The sequence below is a fragment of the Eulemur rufifrons genome, chromosome 7 (genome assembly GCF_041146395.1).
Source record: "Eulemur rufifrons isolate Redbay chromosome 7, OSU_ERuf_1, whole genome shotgun sequence".
Lineage (NCBI taxonomy): Eukaryota > Metazoa > Chordata > Mammalia > Primates > Lemuridae > Eulemur > Eulemur rufifrons.
The window spans coordinates 102,950,492-102,974,213 of NC_090989.1; the positions used below are offsets into that span (position 1 = coordinate 102,950,492).

Sequence of the window (23,722 nt, forward strand, 5' to 3'; positions counted from 1 at the left end):
AAAATTTTCTGTTTCATAAAAATAACTTCTCCTGCTCTAAAATCAAATTGGTATAATCTCCGCAAGGCTCCCTCTCTGGAGACTCGTGTCTCTATGTAGTAGGAAGCTTATATCCTCATCTTGGTCCCCATGCTTTGGCTGGATGCTTTCCTCATCTTGAAGTGATCCCTGGATTGTTCTTCCTGCTCTCCTTGAGCATCTTCCAAAATGCACACAAAGCAGGTAAAAATCTTAGGCCACAGAGTTAGGTATATAGCATGTTAATGTTTTTATACGAGTTAACTTTATTTCAAATTAGGGGCTGTCTCCTGCCAAACTGACAGGAAGTTTAACTTTCAGACACCATGAGCTGTCTCACCACTCCCTCGTGCTGATGCAGCTGGGACTGGGTTAAGGTCCCACGGCCTCACACCCTGAGCATTGGGGAATTCTGTCCATGTTTGCCACATGATTACTGGTGATTGTGCCCATCATTAGTCATCTGTCCATGGTTGTTCCAGTTCACACAGTCCTTAAATCTGCTGCTTTCAAACCACTCTGGGGGCTTCACAGATCTTGGGAGAGGTTGAGAAGCCCTGGCTAGGGATCCAGCCCTTATGCTATCATGGGGCCATTCCCTCTGAGATCTTATCATGTGCCCTGGAAGCTGCAGGGAGCAAGGCTCAGGGGGCCCACAGACTTCCCACGAAAGCTCCTGCTCACCAGACTCTCGGCTTAACCTGGGCAATGCCTTTTCTCTCAAACGTGACTCCCTGGGATCAGGTGTTTGGAATAAAAAAATCACACTTTCTGCAAATAAGAAAGCATAAGTTATGTGCTTGAATGTAGAAAAGTGAAGAGATGCAGGGAGAAACCCCACACATTAATGTCTTTATGTCGTCTCTCTACACTGACCTCAGTGCAACCAAACCAGAAAATAATTTAAGATATTCATGCTTCTCTGTTCATGCACCTCAGAAGAAAATGTTGTTTTCTGCAGGCCAGAGTGAGTGGACCTGGAGTTGGGGTCTCACGTGGCCCTGCTGCCTGGGCCCTGGAGAGATTCATTCCTCTGGCTGCTGCAGCCCTTGAGAAAAGGCCAGAGTGACTGGATGTGCCATGTGGAGAAGGCTCAGCTCCATCCGTGCATCAGTTTTGGAATTGTTATTTCATTTTTGCAAATTGATCAATGCTAACATGTAAATATCATTTATCAATATAAATAATTTGGCCAGGCGTGGTGGCTCACGCCTGTAATCCTAGCACTCTGGGAGGCCGAGGTGGGCGGATCGTTTGAGCTCAGGAGTTCGAGACCAGCCTGAGCAAGAGCGAGACCCCATCTCTACTAAAAATAGAAAGAAATTATATGGACAGCTAAAAATATATAGAGAAAAAATTAGCCGGGCATGGTGGTGCATGCCTGTAATTCCAGCTACTCGGGAGGCTGAGACAGGAGGATCCCTTGAGCTCAGGAGTTTGAGGTTGCTGTGAGCTAGGCTAACGCCACGGCACTCACTCTAGCCTGGGCAACAGAGTGAGACTCTGTCTCAAAAAAAAAAAAAAAAAATATAAATAATTTGTCTCCAAAGTATAGTTTACAAGTAGGTATTCTTTTTCTGTGACTTGATCTTTTTACTACTGTAGGGAATGCAGTATTATAAGCCACCTTCATTGCTACACTCTTTGGAAGGGATCAAGTGGCAACTCAGGAATCACCATCTTGTGCAGACTCGCATTCTTAGCAGAAGACCAACAAAAACAAAGACTCAAGCAGTACCTGCACAACCCTCCCCCAAGGACCCTGCACACAGCTGCACTTTCTCTTCTGTAATAACACAGTGAATGGCCAGCAGATGTTTCTTGAGGACATGTGAACTCTTTAGTGTCTAAACAACAGGACAAATGGTTACAAGCGTCCTTAATTCCTGTCTATAGTTTTAGCTTTCTTTTCTCTTTTTGTCATCTATGCAATTTTGAGAGCCACCTTAAATTCTTTTCTGAAACAAGGCTTGGTGTAAGTAAATACAGCAGAAACCATGTACAACTACTAATTTCCAGTCATTGTGGCAGAATAATTCTGCAGACAGCAAGGATAGGTTAGGCTCCTCAGTAGCCAAGGTCAAAAGCATCCAGGATTCCTATGTCCAAAGTAAAGAAGACCCATTATGAATGTGATGAGGACAGTCTGGCAGAGAATTAAGCCTGTACTGGAAGCCAAGAGGATTCTATTATGATATTAGATCATTAAATATGAAATGTCTAATTTTGAATCAAAATTGTAGTTTATTATATCTCAAACAAGATGCAGTACAATTAATCAAAGTATGTGCCTAAACCATCTGCACAGTTTTGCCATCTTAACGGTTAGCTTGTTTATGCCAGCAGCGAAGAAGCCTGGAGAAGAAGTGGCGATGAAATCGCCAAAGCCGTTTTCCACAAGTTGTTGAGAATTAAATGTTTTTCCTCACAAGGAGTGGTCCAAAGCCTGGAAGAAGTGATAGTCAGTTGGTACAAGATCTGCTGAATACAGTAGATGACCAAGAGTTTCCAAGTCCAGCCTCTATGGTTTGAGCAGTGTTGTTTGTGGTCGAGTGTTGGTTGTCTTGCAAGAGGATTGACTTGTCTCTGTTGACCAATCTCAGCTGCTTAATCACATGCAGCCTCATCATTTCACCCAACTAGTTGCTGTAGACATCCTTTGTAATTGATTGACCAGGTTTCATGAAGTTGTAGTGGATAATACCAGCACTGGACCACCAAACAGACAGAGGTAGTTTTTTTGGATGAATATTTGGTTTTGGACTGTGTTTTGGCACTTCATCTTTATCCAACCATTGTGCTGAACACTTGTGATTGTCAAAAAGAATCCATTTTTCGTCACATTGTAACAATACGGTATAGAAACGGTTCACCTTTATGTGTGACAGCAAAGAAAGGCAAGCTTCAAGACAATGTCTCTTCTGAAGCTCATTTAATTCATGCTGAACCCATCTACACAGCTTCTTTACCTTGTTAATTTGTTTTAAATGATCCAATATTATTGGAATAGTAATGTCAAACCTTGCTGCTAATTCATGCGTAGGTTGAGATGGATTCACTTCCATGATAGCTTTCAGCTCATCATTATCCACCTTGGTCTCAGGTTGCCCATGTGGCTCATTTTCAAGATTAAAATCTCCAGAATGGAAATTCTCAAACCATCTATGTACTGTGCAGTCATTAGCCACATCTTTCCCAAACACTTCATTGATATTTAGAGCTGTCTGTGCTGCATTGGTTCCATGATGGAACTCATATTCGAAAATAACACGAATTTTTGACTTATCCATGGTTTCACAAAAATTGCTCTAAAAAAATTTGAAAGATAGTCACAAGCCAAAACGTATGTTTGAAAGATTGAGGATGTACCTTCACAATAAAAATAAGATAAGTGTCAAAGTGAAATGTCAGAGGTATCAACTGTCAAACTTAGTATCTAAGGAAATTGGACATTTCATACTTACTAACCTAATACAATCCCACAGAAGCCTTTGAAGCTTATGAAAACTGGATCATTCATACATCCATTTGTCCATCCAACAAACCTTTATTGATCATCTAGAACATACCAGACGACTGTGCTAGAACTGGCGATGATTAAAAGAGGAATATTCTGAAGCCAACAAAATAGAAAAAGCTAAATAGCAGGACCTATTGCAAAGGTATCATGTGCTCAAAAAAATTCATTTTTTTCTTGTCCCCCTATTCCATTCTATGCTGATATTGATGTTAATGACAATTATAATGGATTATAACTGGTCCTTTACGTACATTGTCTCATGTAGTCTTCAAAACAACCTTGAAACCCTGAAAAGGATTATCAGATCTTACAGATACTGCCAATCAAGACAGGGTAAATGGGTGTGACAGTTCCCTTAGCTACTACACCACATTCCCACCGAGCCATTCACCCATACTACCCAGGTATGTGTGTGCACTTAAAACACACAAACACACACATAAGCACACACTCAAGATAAATGATGAACTAAATATATGATGAATACTTGCCAAAAAAAAATCACCTTCCAAATATCTGTTACCTCCTGAGCCTGATATATATTTACCTATTAACACCCTACGATGTACTTATTTCTCCCTTGAGGCATATTTCTAATAGCTTGAACTGCCAAAAGTAAAAGCAGAAAACCGCGGTGGCTGCTGAACTTCCCGTCAGCCTGTGGGTGCTGAGAGCATCCCTGAACTCCTCAGTGCATGCTCTGTGTACAACTCTGCTCTGGTCCTGCCTCTGCCCTGGTTTTCTGGGCAGAGTAGTGATGGAGGATATCAAACACCTGGACCAATCCACTGCTTCATGTTGATAAGGGAAAGTAAAACCTTGCCCAGAAATGGTATTTGCCGGTGCTAGACTGCTTTTATTCCTAAGTCACTGTTGGTCCGAGTGCAGTGGTGTTTACAACTAACTGATCACAACCAGTTACAGATTCCTTTGCTCCTTCTCCACTCCCACTGCTTCACTTGACCAGCCTTAAAAAAAAAAAAAAAATCCTAAGTCACTATTGATATAAACATATACTAGTCACCATAAGAGAAAATAGGCCAGAAGCTGCCTGAACTTAGAACTGAACCCTAAAGTCCAACATTTTAGGCTGTACAATATTATCAGTAAGTTATGTTTTTGTGTCTCAGTTGTTGTAACTGAAAAGGGGCATAACTCTATTCACTACTTTCTTTCAGAGTTTTTCTCAAGCATACCGATAATATTAAGTTCTTTTAATCCTTTGGTTTAAATGTTTACATGAGGCAACCAGCATAAAATAATATTTTATTGGCTAAGAATGTTACTCAGACATTCCGATAACTGGCATTTGTCTTTTGTCAAACCCTATCCCCACAGTATTTCCATCTCAAAATAAGTACAGACCAGGCGAATATCTTGAGAAGAAATAGCCAACAGGCAAAATTATAAACTAACTTTTTATGAATGTTTCTACTTCTAAAACTAATTATTGTTAAAGTAAGGCCAAATACTTTGATTGGTAGTATTGTCATGTGATAGTATTGTCTTCCTGCTAAGAAATGAAACTGAAGAACACATTAAACTCATCACATTTACTTCATTAATGGCCATCAATGACATGTAATCAGGCAGAATTCATTTGCAGAATAAACACACAGACTTCGATTTGTTTATTTTTCTTTCTGCTGTCAACATTAACCAATGTTGTCATCACTGTATTTGCATTAGGCCTGAGGAAAACGTCTTTTCTGTGTTAGAATACAGGCCCTGCTGGAGAACAGCAAGCATAAGTCAGGCTCTTCCCCTTTCTACCCTCAAAGCACTCCTAAAGGGGCTTGCTGTACACTGTTGACTCTAAATACATTGTCCTATCTATGGAAAGACGATGCTGCCAAGTTGAAAATGCATGTGGAATTACCTAGCCCCATGAAGGATTCTATAGCAATATGTTTCCTATTCCTACTTTACAATTACTTCCTTTAGACCACAAATTTCCCAACTCCTTCTTTCTATTTGGGTCTCTTTATAGCAGTAGTTAGTTTATTTTCTCTTCGTTAAAACAAAACAAATATGTTTTCCATCAAGATGAAAACTTTCTGGGATCAGGCTGCTGAGATTTCTTCTGAGCATTTCCAGTTTTTTAAAGTAAATGCAAAGACACCATAATGCAGAAGTGCTGTGTGTATAGAGGAAGGAAATGGAGTGGTAGTGAGTCAAAAGGTCGATTTTCATCAAATGCCTCAAAGGAATTCCTTGTGGTTCTTCAGTGGAAAGAGAAGTAACATTCATTAAAGCCATGTTATTTACACAGTTGGTTTTTATAACAAGCTTCTTGTTGTGGTCCCAGGCCAAAGACACTAAAAACAAAAATCCAGGAAGATAAAAACCTAAAGTGGAAGCTAATTTCAAAGAAATGAAAAGGACAGTGCTTATTAGTATGTGTTCCTCAGGAAAACGCTTTCTTTTCTTATATGGGCTCTGTTATACCAGATGGTCTTTCCAGTAGATGTAAACTCATCACTGTGCTTAGCATTTCCTAGAGTAGGGCCTTTTCGTGGACATTCTCCTGGAAGATGTTAATTACCAATACAGAAAACTTTTCTTCTTAATAATACTAGTCATATACAGTTATCTTTACTTATACTTTATACTTATACCTGCTAGGTTAAAAAGGACTTCTCTAAAAGAGCACACCAAAAGGCAAATTAATCATATTACAAGCTGTTAGTTTCCTATCTGGATACTTAACTACCATTGAAATCCATATATCAAATTTGACCTTTTCATATTTCTTTAATACAAGAGACTTCAATTGGCACACTATAACCTTTGGAGCTGAGGATCTCATAAGAGTTGCTATGTATCAGTGTAGTCATCCTCCATTATTATAGTAAACAGGTTAGATTTTTTTTTTTTTAATGTTTCCCGGAAGTTTTTTCAAAGATTAACTCAAAGTATGAATGACAATTGTTTTCTTCCTAAAACAGTAAGCATGACCAGAGAATGCAAACACAGGGACAGAGCATATTTCTGTTATTAGGCAATCTCGCTATTCTATACCAAATAGTCTAGACCTTTACTTGGAGTTATATCCGGCACTGGGTGCCTCAAAGAAGAGTCATATAGAGGGTTTGAACGAGAGTCATAATTATGGTTGCGAGTCAAAATGAAATCTAGGAGGAAAGGCCTGGAGCCATTCTGGAAGTTAGGAATCTGAGTCGTAGCAGTGGTTTTCAAGTACCAGGAGGCAGGAAATTATAGTTAGCTCATTGTCATCTCAATGGAGGACAGGCCAAGAAGCTTCCGATGCAGCTTTAAAGAAGGCGAGTTGATTGCAAGAAGGGAGCTATTTCTTTGACTCTTGGGTGGTTCCGCTGTAGCACAGTCAGGCCAGATGAGCAGTGCTAGGACCAGAATGGGGAAGAAGCCCCTCCCCAAGTGGCAGCAGGAAGTTGAGATCCTCTGCATGCCAGGTGTGCCTCCTTTGCCTCATCGCTGAGCCCTCGGTTTCTTGCTTCTTAATCTTTTATCTCCGTTGTCCTCTTTGACTTGACTGTTAGGGTCCAGACAACAGACAAGAATTCTGAACACCTCCACCTTATTGCTTCCTCTGAGGACTCAGAGCTAAATGAATGATTCTGATTCTCAGAAATAAGAGCCAAATTTTTTCATGACTACCGTGAAAGGAGATTACACAATATTTCTTCAGAGGCCTTTACAAGTAGTTGCTGCATGGTGCAAGTTGGAAAAACAGGACAGATTTCTCATGAGGGCTGGACCAGATGGCCTGTGCGAGTGCTCTCAGAGTCCTCCCTAGATGTCGATTCCAAGAAAAAAAAATCACTGCTGGGCTTCTGTTTTGCTTTCCAATCTGGGTAACTGAAAATCAACCTGCAATAAGGATTTTTCAATGTATTTCAGTTCTGACTTTTAGGAGCAAGCTTTTAAAGTAATCTCTAAAACAACATGGAGGACAGTTAAGTATGTTCAGCACAGAATGCCCAAATGAGCATTTCCTATCCAGTGTGGAGATGTCCAATTATCTGTGGCCATGGCTTTGTAGGTCTTTCTCAGACACCAGTGCTTGAGACGCTGTGACACTAAGCACATCATTTGGAAGTTGATTTATGTCCAGCTTCAAGACGCGTGTCAGTAGAGAGCTGCTGTGGAAGCACATTGGGGTCCTCGTGGCTCTGCAGGAGATGGAGAAAGCTGGTCTGGTTCTCTCAGCACACAGCAGGGCTTTGCTTCTTCTGGAGATAAAAGCTTGAGCTGCAGATGGTGCATATGTAGAGAAGAGAACTGTCCTTTCTAGAAGCATTTCACATGCTGTGCTTCTTTCCTGTGTTAAAATGGGGCCTAAAAAGAAGCTGCAATGTAGAAGCTCAAGGAGCATAAGGAACCTTACCCTTGCCCTTGGAGTCAGGAGACCTCAGTATGGCCTTGGCCTTCTCCTTGGCTTCCTCTGACCAAGGAACTGGCCATTCTGTATAAAATAAAATGCCTGCATGAGATGGCATCTAAAGTTCCTCAACACCATCCATTGCTAACGCACTCATTTCTAGGTATCATCTAGTATTAATGATTTTCAGTGTTGAAATGGAAATTTAAAGACTTTTGCCTTAAAGTCTACAGGTTCAATCACTCTATTTCCTAATTCTGAAAACAGTGGAAAACTTGTTACAAAAATGTCTTTTTACATTAAAACATGATTAACTTGCAACATCAAATCATTTCTTATTATGTCTAATAACTACCTATGTGAATGGCTTTGAAATTCTTGAAGGACAAGTATTAATCAATGTTTATAAATTCAACTCTCCTCATAAGGGAGTCTTCTTTCCTAAAAGAGTTTTTTTTGGGGGGTGGGGGGAATACTTAAAGAAATCAACAGTCCTATATTTTGATCAGATTCACTGGACCCAGATCTCATACTGTTCATGAATTGATATACTGAGGATAGACTATGAATTTGATGACATGAATATGAAAAATCAAAATGAAATTTAGGAATTTGATTTTCCTTTTGAATGTGATGGGATTTTTTTCTTCCTCTCAGAACATTTCTCAAATTACCATAAATTGAAATGTTTGCAAAAATTAAGAAAAAATAATTTCCCTAAAATGAGTGTACTTCTGAAGAGGATCACTGAGTGGATTTGGGATTAAGGACTCCGTGTGTAGCAACCAAATTGAAGCCAGCAGCTAGAAAACGAGCTGTTTCTGGAAACTGCTTGAATCGATTCCTCCATATGCATATGCATGCACACGCATGCGCACACACAGGTCCACAGACCCGCACCCCCCTACACACACTTCTAAAACCATGGAACTGGAGCAATGTTTGCCTAATAACTTCCAGGAGGCTCCCTCTCCTCCTACCATTTTCTCACCATCCCATGGATGCCAGACTTCTGACTGGTGCCTTGCAGAGGTGGAATAAACTCTGTGAGATTAAATCAGCAACTAATTTTTAGGAAGGTTTCTCCACCTCCCCATTCTCACCATTTTGCCTTGAGGAGGAGAAGAAAGCCCACACCCATGAGTGTCAGTGGAAATGGCAATGGTATTCTTTACCAAAAAAATAAAAATAAAAAAACACAACAACAAAACCAAATTGGCATTTTAAGTAACCAACTGCTCTTTTCTCTGGACTAAAATCAAATATTTCTATTTGAAACACAGCCACAGAGCTAGCTCTTCTCTTCCTCCTTTTCAGCCCACCTATTTCCTCCCACTTTTCCCCATACGGAGATTCACATGCACACACACACACATGCACTCAGTGCCTTTTATGTAATCGGCTGACAAGATTGATCTTTCACTTGAATTGCTTTGATTCAAAATCTACCCACCATTCGTGGGAGGTAAGGAACAGTGGATGCAGTGAGTGCTTTAATAAAGAGGCTGTGAAAGGAATGGCATGGGACAGGCATGTGGTATCTGGTCTGAGTCTTCCATATAGTCTTGATTCTTTAAAGGAAAATAGAGAATGCCATGGAATTCAACCTGAATTTTCTTATTTCAAACCTACAACTCTTACATGCTTTCTTTTCTTTTTTCTTTTTTTTGGAACAACTGCCAGTTTAATCCTTTCTTAACAGAACTTTGTAACCAGATACTCTGCTTAAAAATCCTTAATAGTCTCTCTATTGCTGTTGCTCCCTTATGTTTCCACAGCTCACCTTGGCCTCAGAGTGCTATAATCCAACCCTTTGTTATGGCCACAAGATTCTCTCTCCCTGCATAAACTCTCCCAAGTGAAATAAAAAGCCAATCTCAATACCTACTATTCATTTATATAATATTCTTGAAACAACAAAATTATAGAAATGGCTTAAAGATTGTGGTTACCAAGGGTCAGGAATTGGGGAAGAGTTAGCGGATGTGGCCAAAAAGGGACAGCCTGAGGGAGACTTGTGATTATGGAGCCATTCTAATTCTTTACTGCTGTGGTGGTTACACAAATCTATACACGTGTTAAAGCTGCATAGACATAGAAACACACACACACACAAATGAATACATGTATAACTGGTAAAATATGAATAAGTTCTGTGGATTGTACCAAAGTCAATTTCCTAGTTTTGATATTGTGCTATAGTTAAGCAAGATGTTACCCCTGGGGAAAATTGGAATTTAAGGGTACAAGGAAATTCCATATATCTTTTGTTTTATGCAAATTTCTGTGAATCTATAATTATTTCAAAAAAATTTAATAGTAAAGTGTGGTTAACCTAAAGAAATGGAAAAAGGTGGAGTTTTTAGTGGAATTTAAAGATTATTTCTCAGACTATTTTTTTGTAAAGAGTTATCTTAAAAATTTCAAAGCATGTTTTATGTAACCATAGAGCACAAAGTTATATTTTCATAGATGTGTATGTTGCAAATAAAGTTTTTCTCAATGATATTGCGTCCATCATATTCCAATTGTTCTAGAACTAAAATAACAACTTTAGAGTGAGGAGGAGGGAGTTTATCAGTATAAATGTGCTCAACTCTGAATGACAAAAGTTCTGAAACCATGTCAAACACTAGTAGCTGGATCATTCTAAAAAGTTTTATATATAAAAAAACCTCAACCAACCAAACATGCAAAAACAAATAAACAAATCTGCCTTAACTTCTGTTCTGAGTGATTTGCTCTTCATAGGACGAAAGGTTCATGAATGTACCTACATTTATCATGTGTAAATCTATGCTGTACGGTTGTAGAGTATACATCAAACTAACACAGTGTGATGAACTCTGAGATTAAAAACACCCACAAAACTAAAACAAAAGAACTCTCATGCATTCACATAGCACAACTGTGAATACTCTAGGAGTGGGGGTATAGAGAAAGAAAGGTAGGTTAATGGGTACAAATGTACAGTTAGATAGAAGGAATACATTCTAATGTTTGATAGCAGAATAGGGTGACTATAATTAACAAAAATATAGTGTATATTTCAAAATAGCTAGAAGAGAGGACTTGAAATGTTTCCAACACAGAGAAATGATAAATACTAGAGATGATGGATACTCTAAATACCCCAACTTGATCATTACACATTCTATGTATATAACAAAATATCACATGTACCTGCATAAATATGTACAAATATTATGTGTTGTAAAAACCTCTAAGAAATAGAATAGTACTGTATTATTTACATGCAGGATAGTCCCCAGTACAAACATTAGGTAAAATCTTATTCTCTTGAGCTAACAGTAGCATTTGAATAGCAGAATGTTGTAGTGGATTTTTTCTCATCTTCAGCTTTGAAACAATAAACAATTTGACGCAAGATTCTTGTATGATCATGGTGTGAATGTAATAGCAGCTTTGAGCGTTTTATTCTTGTAGAATTTAGATGTTTTGCATAAGTGTATATTAATTCTTTCTAAAATCCCAATTCCAGGAGTTCTTGATTAATGGATGATAATCATAGGTGATGATAATGAGTTGGGCTTTAAAACTCATAAGGCGTTATATAAGTAGAAGGCATTCTATTTATTGATTAGGGTTATAAGTGGGTCCTCAACTGTTAGGTAGCTCCTTACATCAGGGCTGGACCTGAAAGAAGTCCCTGAAATAACAAAATAGGTGGCAGATATGGGCACGATTACTCACACCCCAAGATGCAATCATTAATTCTGGAACTAAAGTAGAGTTGGTAGCCTTCAAAATGGATAAAATAAGTTGGCCCAGACTTGACTATCACCCCCCAAAACATAGCCTTCATAGGAATGTCTCGAAATAGATGATTCTATTATTTGTGTTTCTTTTCTTAATCATGTTCTATTTCCCCAACCTGAATGTAAGCTCCAAACCTTGTCTGGCCTCTGCACCTTTGTGTACCCAGTCCTCGCAAGCTTCCTGTTATGGGGTAGGGGTTCAACAAGTATTTGTTGACTCTATTGACTAAATGAATTCATCTTCCCTCAATGACACCATTGTTTGACAATTTTTGAGTGGTAGCCCCTTCTCAAATTCTGATGAAATTTATAACCCCCTCCTCAGAAAAATGCACAAAAAGACAATATTTTTGATCATCTAGGGTATTTATGGATGCCCTGAAAACTCTGCCTGTGGAAATCATTTTCAAGGATGAGAATATTGTTATGACCACAATTAGCCACTAACTTCCCATTCTAGCTCTTTCAGGCATTCTAGGTGTTGTTTACCCCAGCCAATTACCTTCCCCATTCTATGGCATTGTCTATTATTTTCTGCTATTTACCACTAACAAATAGTTTATATATGCATATTATATTTTCGTGACAGTGTAAAAAGGGGATAATTTGGCTAACTAAAGATAGTTCTATCAGTTTTGATAAAGTATTAGTATATAGTTAGTCTCCCTCCCCCTTTTAGCCATAAGAAAGCTTAGTGTACATTTGGCATAATCTCACAATCTCTTTCCTAAAGGTCATTCAGAGTAGAATTTGAAAGAGAGGAGGAGCAAGTCACATTCACACACACAAGCCGTCTGATTGTCATAGATGGAGTAGATTAGAATAAGAAAGCAAGTGGAGCACAGGCATCTTGTTTAGTCACCATCAACAATGAATAACTCAAAGTATACTGAAGACCCCAAATGGCTTTTTATCAGAGAAGAGCTGTCTTCAGTTGCCAGTCATGAAAGGTACCCAAGAATCTTGTTCACGCACTGAGCTTTTGGGAAACAGAGACAGTTATCACGCAATCTGAGTTGACTGACCTGTGCTACCAGAAAAATCTTAACGGAAATCTCCTGACTTCCAAAAGCCCTCATAAAATGAAACTCTTCCAACACAATCATCCACAAGCAATTATGAAACTCTGCCACAGGAAATGAAGGGTGTCACTTTTTATTTCTTCTAGTACAAAAAGAAAGTTCATAGTGCTGCTAAAGTGCTGGAGGCCACAATTCAAACCACCTTCTGTGATCTGCCTTAACCTCCACTGCCTCGTTCCTGGGGACCTTGCCCAAGAAAGCAGCAGCTCACCTCCATCTCAGCAACTGAACTGCATGCAGAGCAGCACTGTGTCTACAGGGCAGGGGCTGTGTGTGTATGCCCCAGCAGCAGTAGAAAATACCAGTGCACTCGAGACTGCAGTCTCATTTAGAGAACTGTTATTGTAGGTCCCCACTCTCCATCATGGGAATATTGCGAAAAGCAAAGGCACTCACACAGCTGATGCTTCAATGAGTAGACCAGAGTCAGGCTGCTTGCATTTGTACTGCAGTTGGGGCAAAGAGCTTGAGCTATGGTTCTTTTGCTTTTCCCTATTCAAGGGCTTTATCTCTTAATGGCTCAAAAATATATCAAAACAACAGGGCTTGACATTTTACAATGAGAAACTTTCCTGTATCTCTGCAAAGAAACTTTTTTCAAGGGCAACTTTTATAGAAATAGGTTTAAATGATTATTTTAGCAACCCCACATGGAAAATACAAGGTTAGATGTGCATTATGTTAACTAAAGTAAATTCATCCTATCCTAAAGCCTGGTTCCTAACAAAGACAAGCTATGTTAAATGTAAGCAATTAACAAAACATGTCTGCCAACTGGAGTAATCAAAGCCTTTGGAAGATGTTTCAGTAGCTTCTCTACTCTACATCCACAAACACTTTCAGAAACTAGAGGAACTAGTTTTAAGAAACAAAGTCAGGAGGGTTTGGCACAAAGCAAATGTAATATGGAGACAGGAGTCACATAATTGAATAATGAAATTTTCTACTTATCAAATTTAAGTCTTTCCCTATTAGAGAGAGCATCAACTATTACCAGGAAAATTTCCAACTATGGAAAGCAACAGAGTAAGAGGGAGCTAAAAATTTATAAGGAAACTAGTAGTATTGCAACAATTGACTTTTTTCTCTATGTTTCACAACAAGGTCTATATTTATTTCAAGCAGTAATTTAGGTATAAGTATGGCAGTGTTCAATCTAATTTCCCATTATAGATGTTTCTTTCTGCAACAGCTTCCTTAAAAACTTTGCATAGCATCTGTTACCTTCGTCTTTCAAAAGATAAATAAGAGTGTAGTAGTAGATGGGAAACTATTTTTGATAGTATAATCACGGAAAATACAGTCTTTATCACAAAATAGGACAAACACGTTTGCTATTGAAAAACTAGCCTGATCTAAATACCAGTTTCCAGCAGTTGTGTTTTTTCCTGTGGACTGGAATTTATGCAGCTTCTAAGGTGTTCCTAACACTATGGAATATAGAAAATGGGCCACATTTTAAAAAATCATACACACACACACAGCCACCCTGGACTTTTCTATCCTCCTAAGGAGCTATTTTAAAAACACCTGAGCATTCTAAAATAAGCAACCCACCGATGAGTAAGTCACTTTTTAAAACCGATGAACTGTCTCCACTGCACCTGTATAGAACCCGGAAACCCCGGGCAGAGGGAATCTTACATCCATACCTATATTTCATGCCAGTCTGCTTTGCGGTGGACTCTTTGAGAGAAATGTGATGCTGAGGGGTGAACGTCCCCAGGCTGCGCGCGATGATAGCGACCGTGCGGAATTTGGCCCGGGCTGCGTTCACCACATTGGGGGCGGTGGAGCTCTGCTTGCTCAGAAGTCGGTCCTCACCATTCCGACTCTTCAAATTGTGCTCTGTGCAGGCTATGGAGACTTGCATTGCTTCCCCGGGCAGCGCACGGGCCCTCTCAGAACCCCAGAACACAGGCAGTCACGAGAGGTTGAGCAGTTGGGAGGATTTCTGCTCGTCTTTTAACCCTTCCTTGCTCCCTTTCCCGGGGGGTGCCGTCAGAGGAGTCCTAGCGGGTGACTTCAGAGCCGGCAAAGTGGCACGAGTGGCTGCGGTGCCGGACAGAGTCCCGGGGACCGGGACTAAGAGAAGTAAACAGCCAACCCCGAAGTTGTCACAGCAGCTGGAGGGTGGGTCAGGCTCGCAAATGTTCCCAGGCTCTAATCTCGGCTGATTAAACAGCCAAATCCATGCAGTCAGGAGGCTTTTGCAGAAGCCTAGAGCGGAGCATTCATGGTGACTGCACGCAGCCCTGCCCGGAGCCGGTCCGCGCTGTCTGAATGCGGGCTCGCTTCTGGGCGATGGCTCAAATCAATGCAGGCTTACCGCAAGATGCGCCGCCAGCATCCTCTGGACCACAGGCAGGATGCTCAACTGGCGCGCAGAGCAACCCGAGGAACAGCTAATCGCAAGCGGGTCCCCGCCGACCGGTGGTCTCCATCCACTCCTGCTGTCAGCTCCCTCCCTCCTCCGCTCCGGGAGGACGTGGGGCTTCTCAAGACCCCTCCCCACTCATTCTCGGGCGAAAGCCTGTATGGCTGAGCCCGCACTGACACGGGGTTGCAGCTGCACGGAGAAGCAGGCAGATCCGTTTAAGGAGCTCTTTGCCTTTGTTCGAGATGGAAAAGCAAAGATCACTTTCCCCAGACCCTGGCTGTAGCAGGGAGGGCTGCTCCATAAAGAAGGGCTCTGCCCAGACTCAGACCAAATCCCCTCCGCAGCACAACAGTTGGAACTGGGGAAAGGCAGAGAGGGGGTGCTTCTGCCGCGGAACACGCCAGTGAATTAACACGTGAATACTCTGTGACTGGCTTGCTAAGACACGGCTTGGAATCCCTGTTATTAGCCTTGTCAGGGTTCATTTTCCCTCTGCACGTCATTTTCTTAAGTAGGTAAGTTTGAAGTTTCCTGAAAAGCTACAGTGCAGACTTTTTGGAGTCAAGTCTGCTAACTTACTGGAAAATCTATGCTGGCTACCAGTGAAGGGACTGGGTTTGAAGAGGGGCAGCAATTCAGCACCATCCAGGGGGCTGCACTAGGTGAGTAGCAGGTCCCCCCTCCCGGAGGTCCAGGCAGGTGGCTGGGACCACACACACTGCCAGCGATCATCTGTGTCTGGCTGGTGAGAACAAGCACCAATTCCAGGTCAGAAATGGACAGCAAGGCTCCCCTGTGGACTGTGACCCACAGGAGGCAGGTGTGTCAGAGGCAAAGCAACTGCTCAATAAATGTGGTTGAAACAAACTAAGCACCAATTGTCTGGCAATTTCCCTTTCTGTCTGAAATGCATGGAAACCAAACCCCTCTCATAGATTTACTTACAATAAAAGTATGATTTCTGCAAAATCAGCTTTCTAAATGTGATCCTCAACAGACACTGTCAAGCAAAAAGAAATAGCATTTAAATCAACAACATTTGTGAACACCATCTCTATATTAAGCAATAAAGATCAATATGGAGAAAAAAAATGAAACACTGTCCCCCTCCTCAAGGAACAGGCAATCTGTATGGAAAAGACAACACATTCAGTCTTAAAGGGGCTAATTAACAATGTTGGAAGGCACATTAGAATCTGTCTGAATGAGTGATACAGACACTAAGTATACTAGACAGAAACAGGAGGAATTTCAGGAGATGAAGAAAGTTCTTCATTTTGATTCATTCCCTACATTTCTACTGGGTTCCTGTTAGGTGCCTGACTCTGCCTGTTGCTGGGGCACGAAGATGGCTGAGACAGAGGCTAGGCCCTCAGGAGCCCTTACAGGGGGCTGGGACTTTGCCTGAGATGTGAAGAATGGGTCAGACTTGATTAGCAGGAGAGGAGGGAGGCAGTCATCCCAGGCATAGCCAGGTTTGGGGAGGATACATACTCTGGCTGGATTAAAAAAAAAAATAGCTGGTCTGACCATATCTTCTCACCTGAATTAAGTTGGAGAATGAAATTTTCAAGTAGAATATGTGCCTGTACTGAATTCTATTCCAAACATGAATCTTCACATTTTATAACCTGCAGATAAGATCTAAATCATATTATGAAATCTCATCCTTTACCCTGCACATGCTTCCCACTCTTTACTGTAAAAAATAAATATATTGACTAATATTCAATGATTGAGCAGTCACTTTGGGATGAGTGAGGGTTGCAGAAAAGGACAGATGAGTCTAGGACCCCTGTTTTGTACTCTCAGCTCCCAGGAGGAGCACTTGAAGCATATCTTATTCCCTAGAATAAACAACAGTGGGCAGAGAGGAAGTAGATCATTAGAACCTTTATTTTTTCACACCCAGCCGGCTCATTGGAGATGATCAATGTGATTCGGGAAAGGAGTCAAAACCAGAAGAGGAAGAAGTGGGAGGAATCAGAAAAAACAGCTCAGAAAAGAAAAAAATAAAGCAGCCTGGGAAGCAAGACAGAATGAGTTGATAACCATGCGGCCAGAGAGGTCAGGAGCCAGAGGCTTCAGCTTGGACATCAGCGGGGAGGAGTGCGGGCGGCTCAGGGCTGGGGGCGGAGTGCTGCCAGTTCTGCAGGGAAGACAGAAACCTTTGAGGGTAGGGAAGGTCTGGCTGGACACTGTTTGCTGAAGTGGCTTTCGGGTTTGCCAAGAGCTAGCAGAGCAATGCCTGAAAGCATAACCAAAACCAGAGCAGGGAATAGGTTATCAGAATAAAACATGCAAGGCAGAGTGCCTCTGAGTCACCTTTTTATCCCCCACAGGACCAAGCACAGTGCCTTGTGCATAGCAGGTCCTCATGCTATAAATAATTGAGAGAGGGAGATAAGAAAACAAAGAAAGGAAGAGGGAGGGAGGAAGGAAAGTAGGTGGATGGGAAGATGCCATATTCTTGGATAAACTTGATTCCTTAAAAAAAAAGTAGGAAAGAAAGAAAATCCTGCACGTTCTAGTTTAAGCACAGCCAGTACACTTAAAAGGAGTGAATTATTGCCCCACATTCATGTGTGCACCTCTTGGTGTAGATGAGCGTCCCAGGCTTTAGGGCAGGCCTCAAAGGGAAGCAAAGGCCTGAGGCCAGAGGATGCTCACAGTGCCAGTCTCTTTCTTGCTGCCCACAGTGTGCCTTTCAGACCTGACGCCACACAGGCATTCTGACAGCCAGCCAGCAGCTTGGTGGCTTCCCTCGGCTGTGTTCCCCCTTCCCAGCAGTAATGGAGCAGTGGGCCTGAGAGCCCGGAAATTAGATAACAGTTGGCTAAGAGAATGCTCATTCCTAATAAGTTTGTGCTAACAGGCCACATGCTATTTAAGCTGGGGAAACTAGACTCGGAATAGGTATCCCTTCATTGTCACACAATTTGGAGGAGTCCTTACTGTAATCATTTCAGGTTTAAATAAGACCCAAAAATATACATATAGATGTAGATATAGATATAGACATTGTTATAGGTTGAATTGTGTTCCCCAAAATTCACGTGTTGAAGCCCTAATGCCCCAGTACCTCAGAATGTGACTGCTTTTGAAGATAAGGCCATTAAAGAGGCAATCGAGGTAAAGTGAGGTCATGTGAGCGAGCCCTAACCCAATGTGACTGGTATCCCTGTAAGAAGAGGAGATTAGGACACAGACATGGCATGGCCATGTGAAGGCACACGAGGAGACAGCCATCCACAAGCCAAGGGGAGAGGCCGCAGAGGAAACCTGCCGTGCCAACGCTTTGACCTCAGACTCGAGAGAAAGGGATTTTCTGTCGTGTAAGCCACCCAGTCTGTGTTACTTTATTATGACAGCCCTAGCAAACTGATACAGACATATGGTTTGTTCACTTTAATTCTTACGTCATTGGTCACAAGAAACCATTAGAGCTCACTGAAGAAGATGATCCTAAAAGACATTATTAAATCTTGATAAATATCATTATTTGCCGCTCTATACATCCTAAGCTGATATTGCAAATGTGCTCTAACAAAGAGCTCCAAATACAACTACTGATGTATTCCTTTCCGCAAAGTCATAGAGCCTCCATATGGTGACTCTTGATACAAGAAGTGGTTGTTTTCAAGCACTTTTAGTCCTTTCCCTTGTTTTTAATGATCTCCTTAGTTTGCTAATTTGCCCTTTTAAGGGCTTTCTTTATCTCACGAATGACCTTGGGTGCATCACTACAGCTCTCTATGCCCCTTTTCTCTCAGCTGAAATACGAGGGGGCTACTCATTTAATTCTAAGCTCTCCTCCTGTCCTGTAGATGCCAGGAGGTGTTCTTTCAGAGAGAGGTAGAGGTTGCAATATTGCATAGGGCCAAATTATCACTTACTCTTCAATTTTGCCTGGGTCTCAGCTGGTCCCTATCCATTCTGTAATATTTGAAATTCTTTAGCATTAATGTCATCTACATTGGGTCATAGTGACAGAGCTAGTTAGGAACAGATCACAGGCCACAAAATTCACATCCCAATGCCCTGTCTCCTCATGCTCACTTTAGAGTCTCCATGGCAACTCAAGAGACTTCAGGGTGTGCAGTCAGTTGGAATTGGGTGTGAATCCCAGCTCTACTCTGTCCCACCTTCCCCTGTGCCATTGAGCAGGATGCTTTCCTCCCTGAGCCTCAGCAGCCTCACAGAGATGAAATGGTACAAGAACCTGGTTCTCCGGGGAAGGGACTATTGTTATCAACTCCATTCTGTAGACGAGAAACAAGAGATGCAGAGAAGTTAAATACCTTATCCCAAGTGCCACAGGCCCAGCTAGGATTGCACTTGAGCCAGCCTACCTCCAGAGACTTGGTTCTTACCCACTGGGCATATTGCTTCTCCCTGCAAGAACTTCTTTGTGAGAAGGGCTTTAAACAGTGTCATTTTATGAATATAGTTTAAAAAGAAACCCTATTCTTACTATGAATGATAGAAAGAAATTCACTTTAAAAAGGCTAAAAATTTCAGAACAATTAAATCATCCATGCTTCATAGATTTTTGAGTGTATCTTTTACCAACCTTTTCAAACATTTCATGATACTTTATTCCTTTTATTCAAAAAAATTTTTTTCTAATTATCTAGCAAATTTCTGATTGATTCAATTTCTTACCAGTATAGATAGAACCAAATATATTTTGCTGAGTCCACGTAGAACTTACAGTTTATATGCCATTGGAAACCACAGCCAGCAGGGGTGATGAAACATTCAATTATGCAGCCAGGCAAAACCGGCTTTACCCAAAACAGAAAAGGCGGCTAATATCGGAAGAATTTTAAACATGCAAGTGTACAGATGGCAAGCCACTTTCTGTGCCTATCGTTTGTGCTCAAAAGAAGGATTTTTAGGGTGAGAGTTTGCTATTTTTCAGAAATTCTTAAAACAGTTTGGAGAACAATTTATTATATTCTGACAAATTGAACCAGCCATGAAAATTAGCATAGGCCCACATTTGCATGGACACAGCTTTTGGAATAGCAGAGAAAGCAAAATCAAGAGGCCAAACTGGAAATACTCAAGGTTCTGCTGAATAAAAAAAAACTTCCACACACTTGAAGCTCAGACTTGGGGGGATGGGGAGGCATGGGCAATATATATAACCTGAACTTTTGTACCCCCATAATGAGCTGAAAAAAAGATAAAATATATAAAAAAAAAAAAGAAAAAAACCTTCCAGCTGTCTATCCTCCTGCTTCCCTGGAAGCACAGGCTCACCAGAGCACCCACTAGGAAACTGTGAGGGCACAAGCAATACAAATTTTCTCACACTGCCAGCCACATATTCAGAGCCAGAGGATAATTATTCAAAGGATAGGTAAGCTTTCTTTTTTTTTTTTTTTTTTTTTTAATTTTTGACATGGATGAACCTTGAAGGTAAGCTTTCTAACTCACACTTAAACTATATCCACAGCCACTGATAATTATTTCCTGGATTTGAAAATAGACATGTCAGATGGATCAGCAGATCTCCAATATTTATTCATCACTTTATATGCTCAAGGCAAGGTACCATAGTGTTATAGGAAGCAAGTGTGGAAAAATAGGAAATTCACAATTTACATGATCTTGTTCGGGCCTCATCAAGGTAGGTAATTTCTTATAAGCTTGTCTGGAACCTGGACATAGAGATAGGAGGAAACAGGGACACATGATCCATTTTATTTTTTACAAGCATCATTAGTTTTTCCTTAATTACTACTCATTAGTATAATTTCTGCCATTGCCTTATAGTAGAACAAGATGGTCAGAAATATTTGCTGTGTCTTTGGATAAAAGATTTTCCTAACAAAGAGCTTAACTCACGGAGAGTTTGTTTTCAAAGATAATTAGAATTATTATATTTCATCCAATCTAAAACACCATTAACCAGAATACACATCATTATTTTATGTACCACTAAAAAAATATGTTCAATTAATTATGACACAATGCTTTCTTATCCCATAAACTTTTTATTTTTCATTAATTGAAAGAGTCTTTTTAGACTTAGACTCCCCCCCCACACACATTTAACTCTTGTACATACATGAAAGGAAAATATAAGAGAATTAAATTGGTTAAAGTATTTCCCAAATTTGTTCACATTCAGAATTGGAAATTTCTGGATGTTTTACTCAGCATTATCAGTGTCCACATCTTTCCACACAGTCATCCCTTTTGTTGGTGATGTAGCATTATTCAAAAAGCATGCTTGATTTTTGTCTCTGAGGTTTTTTCCCAAGATGTTGACACTCTGGAAGTTTTGATGCACATTTTCAGGCATCAGGAACCAAATCACAACAGCTGCCTGGCCGGCAGCAATTAAAAATCACTTCATAATTTCAGCAAAGGAAAAAAATGTGCTTCAAAGAACTGATGAACTATGACGATTTCTAAGATAGTATGTTATGAACTCCCATTTCATGGCAATTTAAATCTAAAATAGTACAAATGGAATGAAGGAGGGAAGGAAAGAAAAAAAGGTTTTCTGAGCACCTGCTATGTTCCAGGTACTGTATTAAAACTTGTACATCCATTATCTCATTCCAAAGAAAAGAAAAAAAAAAAAAAAAACAGCCTATGTTAAGCACCTAACTTAATTGGATTCAAAACTAAGTATTCTATAGGTGGGTTATATTATATAAGCATTCATCTTCACCCTTGCAAAACTGAAGTAAACCAGACTTTGGAAGAGCTTCCCACATAAAGCCAACCTTGCACAATGGGACTGAAAAAAAATATCCAGCCTAAGGTCTTCAAGAAATAAGTTAATAGCTCAAAATTCATTTTTTTTTGGTTCAAATTTGTTCATCTTCTTAGGGTTAGAAAAGCCATTATTACACGTCTCTTTATCTCATAAAATTTAATTTATTTTTACAAAAAGGTGTGTTTTCTCACTTCTTTTTTATTCCATTCAGTTTTGAAGGAAGAGTGTTATAAAAAGAGTAGGTTCAACATTTTATGAAATTTTTTTTCACTTAAGTCCTTCCCTTTGGCAGATCACAGAAAGTTAATGTAGAAGACACCCTCAGCCTTTCATCACATTTATGATGAAACTCATCTACATATGCAATGAAATATAGTATCTTTATATACAATAGAATATTATTTAGCCTTAAAAAAAGAAGGAAATTCTGTCATTTGCAACAACAGAAATGAACCTGGAAGACATTATGCTAGGTGAAATGAACTAGACACAGAAAGGCAAATACAGGCACACCTCCTTTTAATGTGCTTTCCTTTCCTACACTTTGCTTTATTGTACTTTGCATATATTGCATCTCTTACTAATTGAAAATGTGTGGCAACCCGGCATGGAGCAAGTCTACCAGTACCATTTTTCCAACAGCATGTGCTCACTTCGTGTCTCTGTGTCACGTTTAGGTAATTCTCACAATACTTCCAACTTTTTCATTACTATTACATCTGTTATGGTGATCTGTGATCAGTGATCTTTGATGTTACTATTGTAATTATTTTGAGGAACCATGATTTGTGCCCATATAAAGTGGTAAACTTAATCAATAAATGTTCTGTGTGTTCTGATGGCTCTACCAACCAGCCATTCCCTCATCTCACTCCCTCTCCTTGGGCCTCCCTATTGCCTGAGACACAATATTGTAATTAGGCCAATTAACAACCCTACAATGGCTTCTAAGTGTTCAAGTAGCAGGAAGAGTCACACATCTCTCATTTTAAACCAAAAGCTAGAAATGATTAAGCTTAGTGAGGAAAGCACATTGAAAGCTGAGATGAGCTGAAAACCAGGCCTCTTGTACCAGTTAGCCAAGTTGTGAATGCAAAGGAAAGTTCTTGAAGGAAATTAAAAGTGCTAGACCAGTGAATGCATGAATGATAAGAAAGTGAAATAGCCTAATGCTGATATGGAGAAAGTTTTAGTGGTCTGGGTAGAAGATTAGACCAGCTGCAACATTCCCTTAAGCCAAAACCTAATCCAGAGGAAAGGCCTAACTCTCTTCATTTCTATGAAGGCCGAGAGAGGTGAAGAAGCTTCAGAAGGAAAATCTGGTTGGTTCATGAGTTTGGTTCATGAAGTTTAAGGAAAGAAGCCATCTCTATAACATAAAAGTGCAAGATGCAGCAGCAAGTGCTGATATAGAAGCTATAGCAACTTAGCCAGAAGAGCTCTAGCAAAGTTAATTGATGAAAATGACTACACTAAGCAATAGATTTTCAAGGTAGACAAAACATTCTTCTCTTAGAAAAAGATGCCATCTAGGACTTTTGTAGCTAGAGGGGAGAAGTCAATATATAGCTTCAAAGTTTCAAAGGACAAGCTAACTCTCTTGTTGGGGGCTAATGCAGCTGGTGACTGTAAGTTGAAGCCAATGCTCATTTACCATTTCAAAAATCCTAGGGCCCTTCATAATTATGCTAAATCTACTCTACCTGTGCTCTATAAATATGAGCACAAATTTAACAAATTAATAATAGAACTGCCACATGATCCAGCAATCCCACTACTGGGTATATATCCATTTATATGTCTATAAATGGAATGAACAACAAGGTCTGGATGATAGCACA

General features: G+C 40.2%; 1 protein-coding gene across 5 annotated transcripts in view; it reads right to left on the reverse strand.

Annotated features, from left to right (window-relative positions):
• The window catches only part of KCNAB1 (potassium voltage-gated channel subfamily A regulatory beta subunit 1), a 375,912-nt gene that overhangs the window by 228,978 nt on the left and 123,212 nt on the right, over positions 1 to 23,722 (reverse strand). For 2 of the 5 annotated variants that reach the window (XM_069473060.1, XM_069473058.1), the window contains exon 1: positions 14,415 to 14,635. The exons of the other annotated variants lie outside the window; for them this stretch is intronic. In XM_069473060.1, coding sequence (XP_069329161.1) covers positions 14,415 to 14,635 — 221 coding nt within the window. Of the gene's footprint in view, positions 1 to 14,414; positions 14,636 to 23,722 lie in introns of those variants that run through there. 5 annotated transcript variants of the gene reach the window in all.